Raw genomic sequence first — 11,707 nt, 5'->3', positions numbered from 1 at the left:
TGTCGATGACGTTTGACGTATTCGTTCGGAAATTTGAAGTGTATTACACAATATTTCTCACAACACTTACTATGATGAGATTTTTCTTTTTTTATAACTAAAAGCATTGGGTTGGGTGTATGACTTCGTAAGCATTAGCTTTCGCCAGGTTCTGCTACTATTTTCCAGGAGTATGCTAAAGCTGGATTGTTTTTAGGGACAATCTGATCTGGACCAAAGACAAAGGTGACGTGGGACTTTTAACCGATTTATCAAGCTCTGTTGGAGAATTCTAGCACTGTAGTTATCACTGCCTGCCTTAGGATCGAATCTACGATTATACATATATAATAATTTATCATAGTAAATTGTACCTACCCATTAAATATTAGATTTTAGAGTTATGGACTAAATAGGTAGGCAAATACTTTAAGGTAAAGAATATTTTGCAATATCTTTAAGCCTTTTCCCATATTCAGGGGTAGATAGACACTTTTAAGAGAGAGAGAGAGAGAGGGAGAGAGAAAGTGTTTTGTTGTTTTTACCGTTAAAAATTTCAGAGTCCGGGCTGATATTGAGCGGTAAATCCCAACAACAATATTATTGCGGTGTCCGTATCCGACTCGGGGATCTAACCCAAGTCATCAGCTTAGCGCAACAAGGAACAAAAAATCTTTTGTATGGAATTGACATGGCATTTAATGGCGGATACTGCTATCTCTCTCTCTCAGTACAGTTTCTCTTTCTATTCCTCACCGCCATTATTATTGTTTGTTTACTTCCTGACGTTTTAGAATACATTTGTGTTTTATTGATTTATGTTTGTATTATTTGTTATTCAAACAAGTAAAAATATACCAAAAAGTGTTTTTGTTGGTGTAAGTGAATACGTTTTAAAGACATGCCACCCAAAAACGTTTCATTACGTGTGAAATTTGTGGAGATCGAGCCAGTCGAATAAATCACAAAAGCAGAATATTTATGGCGAAATGTCCATTGGATGAGGTCAGGTAAGCATTAATTAGATGTTTTTAGTCATCGCGCAAATAAAGTAGCTTAGAAATAATGAAAATTCTCATTTTCTAATTACCATTATGTTACTAGTGATGTTGTTATTATTATCGATATCGATACCTGTTTAAATTTATTAATCAATTTGCCCTCCGTGGTTTCACCCATTTCGGTCCAGATTCTGTGGGAACATAGTGATAAAAAGTAGTAATGCGAACTATCTACATACCAAGTTTAATCGCAATCATTTTAGATTTTTTTGCGGGTACGAATAATAAACATACAATTGCATGCACACGCTGTATAATATTAGTAAGATGATGACTGATCATCAGGACAAAAAAACCTAAAGTCGTGTATGTGTGTGTGCGTGTGTGCGTGCGTGTGTTTGTGTGTGTGTGTGTACTTAAAAATGCGTTGAGCAATCAATGTGCCTGGTCACTGTTTATGATTTTAGGCTTAAATATAATTTAATAAGCAATTTATTTACAATTAAAAAATATTTCCAGATGCCGAAAGTGGGTTCAGGTTGTGGGAAAAGAAGATTTGATATATGTTCCCAGAGAAAAGCTGCATACTTTGAAATATGTGTGTGGTTCTCACTTTAATAACAAAGACTTTAATAACAAGAACAATCGCCTTAGAAAGTCAGCCATGCCATCGAAAAATTTGAAAGCTGATCCACTTCCTGATGAAATGTTGTTTGAATTTCCGTGCCATGTTTTTATAAACAATGAGTGTGACAAAGAAGTGTCACCATCCTTTGACTTTATAATTAAATATTCTCATTGTACCTTGACCTATCATAAGTGCAACTATATTAGCCTACATGGTGAATGAAGGATTTTATTTTAAAATACAATTATTATTCAACATGTGAAAGCTTTTCATTTTATTTCGAGTCCTCATTTTAGTCCAGCCTTCTAATTATAGTGCTAAAATGTTCACTATATAGCGTGAGTTGGATTGATAATGTGGACTCGAAAATACATTATATGAATTTTATCAAAGTAGCATTAGCGTCGATTCCCACCCAATAGAATTTATCGATATCGATAAAAAGTGCTCACTACTATGTATTTTGTTCAGTTGGTAGTATTGTTATTTGACGTTCCTGACGTATTCTTCCGTGATATTGGTATTGATACGCCATGTAAATTCGATTTTATTACTTTGTATTAAGTCCTGTCTCTTAAAACGTAGTGATTATATTCTCTTTGCAAGTCATCAGCATGGTAGTTGTACCGCAATTAAACTACGCCATTGAGGCTAACAAAGTTATAGGTGGTTAAGGTATGATTAACATCATAGCTTCCTATATAAATTCATTCTTAGTGACAAGGTCGGTCGACTATGTAGAGTTTTCTTACTAGTGTTACCTATGTGGTCACTGGTCTATGTGAGGGCCGTCTTGTGGTCATATATCCTTCTTACAATGTGATGCATGTTCTAACTAGATATATAATAATGCAACATTGACGTCATTTCTTTAGCATCTTTTCGTTTTTGGATAAGTTTTCGGATAAATCATATTTCCAATGCTGCTCAGTTCTATTTTAAATGCAACGAAGTGTTGGGTTTCACGCGGTGGGTAGTTTATGTGAAATTTTCCACGAGACCTTATTGTTATTTTTAGACCATCTGGAATTTTTGATTCGTGTGCCAAAAATGTACTGCTATCATCAAACCACTGACAGAGAGTAATTGAAAGCTATTTTAAAGTATTTAAATTCATGTATTAAATGTTTTGAGCCGAGAAAGGATTAGAACCCATTCTCTGCACAGTCGAGAATTTATAATATGAATTGTGACCGTGTCCTAAAGGTACGGTTACTTTTTATGTATTTACTAGGCATTCCGCGCGGCTAGTACTTGCCTACTTCGCTCGACTTGGTTAATCTTTGATAACTCTCTGAGCATTATCTATTATGTAGATAATATGTACTCTTGATTGTCTCAATGTTGTGTGGTACGAAACGCGTAGGTTTATGTAAAAGGTTTCTAGTGTTTCCATAAGCACCTACATAGGTGTGCAAACTATGTATAATTATTAATTACTAACACTTGTGTTCTAAAGTGGGATATTGTTTTGTGCTTTGGGCAGATATCTATTCAAATCAGTTTTGAAGTTTGAACTAGGCTTTACCAAATGTTTTACAGGTTGGTGTAAATTGTGGTGTGTAATGATAAAGTCCATATCTTATAAAAAACTGCCCTTAGGGCACAATGTCATTTCATTCAGACTTTAGCGTAGCTTTATTCAGAAACATTAATATAATGAATACATAGTATTCCTCTCTCGGTTAACACTCCCAGTGTTCTTCATACAGGGACAGTACTACAATAGTTTGGTAATAGTAGAACTATATTTTCATTATATATTATTTAAAAAATGGAAACAATAAATTATTATGTATAGAAAATTAAAATAAAAAAGATGTTCGGTTCGCATCGTGGTGGTTTAATCCGATGTCTATGAACCCTGGCCGGGCGGTGGCTGCCTTGCGTCTCGCATCTCAATTATCTGGTGGAATCATTACGCGGCCTCTCCGCCTTCCTCCTCCTCGGCGCTGGCGGTCAGCATGGTGATAAGCTTGCCGGTGTCAATGAAGCCTTTGTCGTCAATCTCCATTTGATCGTAGGCCTCGTCGACCTCGTCAGCGGAGAACTTGTCGCCCCAGGTCATGAGCGCGTGCCTCAGCCTCTCGGAGTCGATTTTGCCCTCGTCATCGAAGGTCTTGAAGGCGTTGATGACAACGTCATCCTCGTCGGAGCCACCGGACATGCGGTTGGCGAAGAGGGTCAGCAGCTGGGTGAAGTTGATGGGTCCAGACGCTTCGCTGACCATCTCGTCGAGCTCCTTCTCGGTGGCGAGCCTGCCGAGGGAGTCGAAGGTGGCGCGAAGGTCGTTCTTGCCGATGATGCCGTCCTTGTCGTGGTCCATTAGCTGGAAGGCCTGCAGACAGAGAATTATACATGTTAGAGACATTTTTTTGGGTGTCTATAGATCCTCCAGGATAGAGGTAGTAATAGATATACTTAAAACTTAATAGTTTTGTGTTATTGTTCCACTTTCTGAATGCTCACAAGTACAGATGATTATGTTTACAAAACATGTAGATAGCCACGAGTGAAACATAGCTCATGCTGGAATTTCGTGAATTTCTCTGATTAGGTTATGTCTTCTATTGTATAATTTCTCAGAAACATAGGAAGTGACGCGATAATATGATTGAATTTAAATTCCAGCCCACAAAAAAATTTTAAACCAAGGATAGAACGGCCTGAAAATATTGAAATCCAAGGATTTCATGAAGGACTTGTAGCAGTTTTTAGGTTGAGTGTCCTTACCTCCTTGAACTCAGCGACCTGCTTCTGTGAGAACATGGAGAACACATTGGAGCCGGTACGCTTGGCTTTGCGGCTACCACGAGAGGATTGCCTCTCACCGCCGGCGGCGGGCGCGGCTGGGGCCGGGGCTTCCTCGGCAGGCGCGTCTTCCTTCGCCTTCTTCTTCTTTACTTTCTTGTCCTTATCCGCCTGTAAACATTGTTATTATCAGGCACTAGATCTACAAAAACTATAATCCCGTATATGTCATAAGGTTTTATTGTGTGGACCTGCTATTGTGCTTTTTCATCGTAGTTTTAAATTGTTTTGCTTTATATATTTTGGCAGTGCTAGATATCTAATTATCCTGGCGTCTTCATTTTATTCTCCAAATTTCCGTTTATAACGTTTAGTTCAGCTTTCGATTAATTCAACCGATCATTGATATTTTGTAAATACTGCGAAAACAGATTATATACTTAATATGTTTTATTACAGATTTTAAAATATTAAATAATAATAATCTAAATAATGTTGTGCATAAAGCATATAGAAATTTATTAGTAAATATTTCAAAGATTTCGCCTTATATTTTATTCTTCAAAGCAAAAATGTAGGAATCGTTTTTATTTATGTCTTGGACATCCCAATTTCGCCTTTCATCACGAGTTCCCGTTTAGGCGGCGCCGCGCCGCGCCTCTATATTTAGAATCTGTTCCCGGCATCACTTACAATCGGTAGCTAGTATTTGCGTTACGTAATTATAAATAGACCTACTGCTCCGATTACATCTTAGAAGCGATCGTATGTATCATAAACTATTAACAATAATTTATTAATTATTTTATCCTATGCCTTAAATATTTAAAAACTTTTATGGGGTATTGACTATTGGTTAACATTTTTAAAATTTGGTATGATATTGTTTTTGATCTTATAAGATGATGAAATTTTGAATTGAATTTTTTAATATTTCGCTACTTTTCCAGCTTCCTTTAACTTCAAGTGTTGTGTTCTAAAATGTCCACTTGAAGTTCGGATAATTGGTTCCTCGTATTATTTAAGTTTTCAGTATTATTCATGACTTTATTTCCAGTACCACGTTTGCAAAATTTATTTAAAAACTTTTGTTTTTTGCTTGTACCCGTTCTTGAATATTGATTTTAGACTTTATTTTGTATTTGTTTTCAGACTTTGTACTTTAACAGGGCAGTTTTTATTTGCTTCCGATATAATAAGTTCTCCTTTATCACCGACTTAATTTTCTTTAATACTTTCATCTATTGTATGCACTTCAATGTCTTCATCGTTTAAATTGTTTAAATCAGCTTTCTGATCTTCACAAGCACGGTTTCCACATGTCCACACTTCACTACTTTGTTCACTGGTACACCACTTACCATTTTGATGTGTATTGGACTATCGACGAAGGAGAGACTGATCCGTTCGGCAGTCCCACCCTGACTCCGAAGTTTCGTTCCCTCCCGACGGTCCCTGATGAACGCCCCTCTCCCCACCACTGCGCTTTTCACTCGAGCGCAAACGATTCCATATTTAGTTCGATATCTGGGATAGTATTGGATTCGGGAGCAGATGTGTTGCGCTCGTGAGTCCGCTCGGCCGTGGGCTCACAGTTTGTTTAGATTTAAAAATAATCACTCCACCTGGTCGTTACGCTGTTTTAGTTTCCTGGGTTTGCATGTAGGAATGCTAGCGAATCGCGACTTTTTGGGAAAGTACCTACTCAGTTGCTATCTTGATGTTTACTGTAAATTCTATTTTAAATCTCTTGTTTTCTTCAATGAATACGATATGATTTTCAAAAATATTATTTTTCGAAAGTTTAACAAGTTAACGGAGTGCATAATAATTTGTGCGATATCATTAAACATTAAAATTGACATATAGCTCTAGATACACTTCGAATGATATGCTGTGCCTGTACGAATTTTCTTTGTAAAGTATATTTATCTGACTGGATGAATATTCACATAATATATTTTAAAACTATATTTTACCCAGTAAATTATACTTTAAATATATTCATCTATAGTGTCCTTGGAAAGGATATAAAACAAATATTATATTGTAGTTCATGATTATGCAATTAAATTTTACTAAGTCAAGGCTAGAAGTGCCTTCACCTCTTTGCCTTGATACGCTTCTACGTCATTCTATCTGGAGCGTAATGATTCCAGCATTTTATCTCTAACGATCATTCACGTGTTAGAATGCACATCTGGAATGACTTATGTTTAAGAATGATCTGGGTTGAGGACAAGATAAAATAGAAGGATTACAGTAAATATAAACACAAGATTAGGTTGAATAGGAGATTTAATTTTACAGGTTTATTATGGCATAGCATTTAATATCACATGAAACTAGGCTTTACTTGCACACTTTATAAATCCCATTTTTGAGGTAAAATGCAACCTAGACATGTCTTCTATAACATATATAATATCAATAATAATATCAGCCCTGTATTACTTATATATTGTCCCATCGCTGGGCACGGGCCTCCTCTAGTACTTAGAGGGATTAGACCTTACGCCACCAAGCTGGCTTAGTGCGGATTGATAGACTTGACAAACCCTCAAAATTCCTATAGAGAACTTATCAGGTTGCAAATTTCCTCACGATATTTTCCTTTAGGCTATCGCCGCATCTGTGGTATGAGTTCAATTATTTGTTAAATCGGAATTATGTCTACAACACAAGCTTTACAGTTTTGCTCTTTCGGTGTTCCTTATTTCATAAGAAAAGATCTTTTTTTTTATTGCTTTGCATGACGAGACGAGCTTGCCGTTCCCCTGATGGTAAGCGATACTACCGACCATACACAGTAGAAACACCATTCAACACCTTGAATTACAAGGTATTGTTTGGTAGCCCACTACGCTCGCCATCTTGAGAATTGAGGTGTTAAGTCTTATGACCTATGTCCAGTAGTTACACTGGCTACAATGTTCTTCAAACCGGAACTCAACAATGATTACACACTGCTGCTTGGCGGTAGAAATAGATATTGCGGTGGTACCTACCCAGGCGGACTCTGACATATGAGAGACCTACCACCAGAAGATAGATCTGGATCATATCGAAATATTGGAACTTCTTTCACTAGATAATTAGGCGTTAATGATATTAATAAGCCTGTCACAAACCTGGCACTTGCATCTGGCGCTTGTAAAGAAATATTGCTCTAATGATGAAGTGAAAGTCCACGTATCATTGCCAGATTATGTTGTCAACGGCTCTCGTAGCCAAATATGCAACAACATGCAATATGTTGAGTTCCATTTGCAAATATAGCAGGATTTCTTAATGTATTTTTATCTTTATCTTATTCGTGTCATTCTACCTGATGAATAGCTTATAAAAGTCTTATTGTCTTTCAATAAAGAAGGAAAGTTAACATAAATGTACCTATCATAAGAACGTAGGTACAGATAATTCTCAAGACCAAGACTCGTTCTATAAACTTCCATTTTCCTTGTGGCGAGGCAAAGTGTGATACCATAAAATGGCTTCAATGTCTTGTATTATAGACTTTAATTTAACTTTATAAAAACTGATTCATTCAATGATTGTAGTCTCTTCTTTGGAGCTATTGGACATTTTGGCTCAAAAATTTTATAATAGCAGATTCCACTGTCTCGGTAAACGAAACAGAGAGTCTGCAGTGATAGGTGCGTGCATCATTCAACAGCATCTTTGGCAAAGAATCTTTGCCTTATATTAATTCTATACTTATTTACGCCCGAAATTAATAACCAATCCTAATCCAATGTATGCCATCTAAGATTGATAATTCATTCGTTTTTATGGATAAAGCATGCCAATAACCAATCCATAGATTGAGTAAGCTATCAGTAACAATAATCGATCTTTGAGAGGACGGATTACAGATCATAGATTACCCTCTGTTTGAAAATGACAGTTTACGCTTGCCAATACTCTATCTCTCCGTTTTGACATTTGATTTGATTGTTGTAAACAATCGCATTTTCCAATCGGACCAATTTCTCAGTTTACTCCATATGTTTTGAATATCGCTTACACTGATTTTAAGGGAAACGAAAAGGCAATGGAAATATCCATATTCTCTAGTGACAGTGACGACAGTGATTTGGAGGGACTAGCGATACTGATAGCGAAACTGAAAGTCGCGCTTCATCACGGGTAATGAAAAGAGTTAACTACATGCAGACCCTGGATGAGTTTGATTTCACGTTTAGATTAGGCTTTCGAAATCTGCTTGCCAATCAGTGTTAGTTAAACTGATCTCGTATATTCGTGTTACTTCTATGTACAAGGTAAATAATTTTTGACATTATTTACAAAAAATACCGTACCTACCGAACTATTACATAGGTACTAACAAGGGGCAATTGCATCGTTTTTTAGGAACTATGGTGTTTCTCCATTCCATCAACTTTTGCTGAGGAATAGGAAATATTTATATTATCTTTTCAGGACATTTGGTACATAGAAACGTCGCTTCCCTGTGATTGCATTGACATTGCGGTTATCTTTACCTAAAGTTCAAACAATAATAATTGCAACTGCAGTTTTGCACAATATTTGTCGGAATCACAGGCTAGAGGAAATTCCAACCGAAGTGGAATTATCAACTGCTGATATTATTAATTATGAGAACAATATAGAGAATCAAAATGTTGGAGAAAGAACAGCATTAACAAATAACTTCTTTACTTAGTAAAATAAAATACCTTTACAATCACTGCTATTTATTTTATTGCTTATCTACATTTGTAATTCAAAATAATAATTACAAATTAACATAGTTTTATTAGTTGAAAGTTAAAACATAGACACAGACAAAATTTCCATATATTATCTATACTATTATATAAAGCTGAAGAGTATGTTCGTTTGAACGCGCTGGTCTCAGGAACTTCCGGTTCGAATTGAAAAATTCTTGTAGTGTTGGATAGCCCATTTATTGAGGATGGCTATTATAGGGTATATGTATATCATCACACTATGACCAATGGGACCAAAACGGCTAAAATTGATTACTTTTGAGAGCTTCCGTTGCGTGCGCTGCATAAACGGTGTAAGTTATGCAACAATTATGTATAACGGAATTGTAATTTGTTCAATAACACTGGATAATGTGTACAGAGTCCAATTATTATTATATGGCACCGAGTTTACTGCGTACTTCAAACTAAAAACTAAATCCTTTAAAGATTTATTAATATATTATGAACAATGTTATTAAACTTCAGTGTCAAAATATGTTAGCAACCACATTACTCACGTTCCATTTTGAAACTAATTAAAAAGTTTGTATCTTAAATATGACATGTACTAATTATTAATTATTTCTTTTGAGGGCTAAAATACATAAAATATTTTTTATTACTCCAAGTCTTATTTTTCGCAATTAGGCAAATATTGAAACGAATAGTTTGTATGGAAAATACAAAAAGTATTTTTTTTACGAATGGAATATTCTGCATAAAATGGAATGGTCAGGAGGGAACGCATCTGGAAAGGACTGCCAGCGATCTATCGTTGAAGGCAAGCAAGGATAGGCGAGTTAAGATATTGGCATGCCGGTAGGAGAGCAATCGAAAGATAGTCGGCAATCTAAGATAGGTTTCAGTCTTGGATAGCAGATACATTATTAATTTCGGGCGTTAGGCTACTGAGCAATTGATTAATCAGCTCAAAGCGGTATGACCAGTTTCCGATGTTCATAGTAAAGAAAAAGGATTTTGCTACGAACAGAATGGAATATTATAATCGATTCTTATTATAATCGTATCTAAGCGACAATCGGTAACTTTTAAGTAATCTTATTTATAGTATAGATTAAATTTAATATTTTAAATAATTAAACTATTTACTTTATACGAATAAAGTCTAAACCCTTATTCATAGACGTTATTTATCAAAAACAGACTTGTTATCACAGCAATGCTCCGTCCTTAGATAAATAATGTCTATGAATAAGGTGGTAATAATATAAAAATTGACCCAGAAATACCCCAAAGATACAAAACCTAAATCAAATGACGCAGAAAAGTGTGGCAATTCCAAATATGCACATAAATAATTTCCAGTATATTTGTCGGTTAGATATCATTTCATTTCAAGAGTCGTAATAAGGATGTTAATTGACTGGTTATGAAAATAGACTTAACGGGGTGAGTTAGGCCGACAGGTTCTTCAGGTGAATGCACTATAGCACCAGCAACTGCTGGAGTGAGGACTCAATCCCTTGAATTAAGAGAAAAGCTTTTTGTGTGATTTTACAAACTGGGTTTCATATTGAGGCTCATGATTTTACGGATCCCGTGACATGATAAAAGTATAACAGTAGTGATGGAATCTAAATATCTTGCCCATCTTATATTGATCTATGAAATCGTCATTATAATAAAAGAATTGTAAATATTTGTATAATAATTTTAAGCGATTGCATAGCGTCATAGTGTTGGCATTTAGACAAAATCGGCTCATTTTTGTTTACGTAAAGTTTCTATGCGGAAGGCAAATGACGTTCTTTTTTAAAGTTATTGTTATAAATTCCTATTTTTTCGACAAAGGACTATCTGATATTATTATGTGTTATTAGTTAGATTATAATTAGGGAATAAAGGTTACAATACTTCGGTCGATTTATTACTAATGAACATTGACGATATAATATGGAAATCTTGAGAGTAAACCACAATCTAATACCTTTATTAAAACAATAGTAATATATGAATTAATACAGGATATTAGACCAACTGACCATTTGCCATCAGTATGCGCCATCAGGATATCGATTTCGTTATATACTCATATTCATGTAAATACTCCTATATCATAACATTTCCAAACGTAACAATGTAATTCCGTAACTCAAAAAATCGAACTCAGACCCGGCGGGTTGGTGTGGATTACAATGACCCTATTTCAGCAGCAGTGAGTCAATTGTGTCGAAAATAGCTGAAGCCCGCCCCGTGGATTGGCGTTCCTAAATAAATTCGGCACGAAGCGGCGCGGGCGGCGCGTGACGTCACAACTCTTGTAATGATGCGGTTCTGCCACCAAGCAGGAATATGGGTTTTGATTTGCAGGCATTGTATCCAGTATCATTGGGAAATATGAGACTTGACAAGCCATACCATGCAATTCTAAGCTTTGTAATTAACTATTTATAAGAAGTTAATCGTATGCAACGGGCGGTGCAGATAAGGTACTTAAGAAACGTCTATCTCTGCTGTCAAGCAGCAGTGTGACTGCACTGTTATGTTATCGTATGAGGTTAATTGTAGCCAGTGTAATTACGTTCTAATAAGAGACTCAACGTTTTATGTGTTAGGATGACGAGATCTGTGCAGTTTCGCACAAACCTTTG

At 35.7% G+C, this 11,707-nt stretch overlaps 1 protein-coding gene across 1 annotated transcript; it reads right to left on the bottom strand.

Annotated features, from left to right (window-relative positions):
- Nucleotides 1–3,217: 3,217 nt before the first annotated feature.
- Nucleotides 3,218–7,503, bottom strand: LOC115439755 (myosin regulatory light chain 2). Its single transcript, XM_037439926.1, has 4 exons — nucleotides 7,491–7,503; nucleotides 5,721–5,947; nucleotides 4,342–4,530; nucleotides 3,218–3,946 (listed from the first exon to the last, which is right to left on the bottom strand). Exons 1-4 carry the CDS (start codon nucleotides 7,501–7,503, stop codon nucleotides 3,527–3,529), a joined length of 849 nt encoding a protein of 282 aa, XP_037295823.1. The 3' UTR covers nucleotides 3,218–3,526.
- Nucleotides 7,504–11,707: the final 4,204 nt, after the last annotated feature.

The sequence above is a fragment of the Manduca sexta genome, chromosome 18, assembly GCF_014839805.1.
Source record: "Manduca sexta isolate Smith_Timp_Sample1 chromosome 18, JHU_Msex_v1.0, whole genome shotgun sequence".
Classification (NCBI taxonomy): domain Eukaryota; kingdom Metazoa; phylum Arthropoda; class Insecta; order Lepidoptera; family Sphingidae; genus Manduca; species Manduca sexta.
This window is presented reverse-complemented; position numbering and strand designations above follow the sequence as displayed.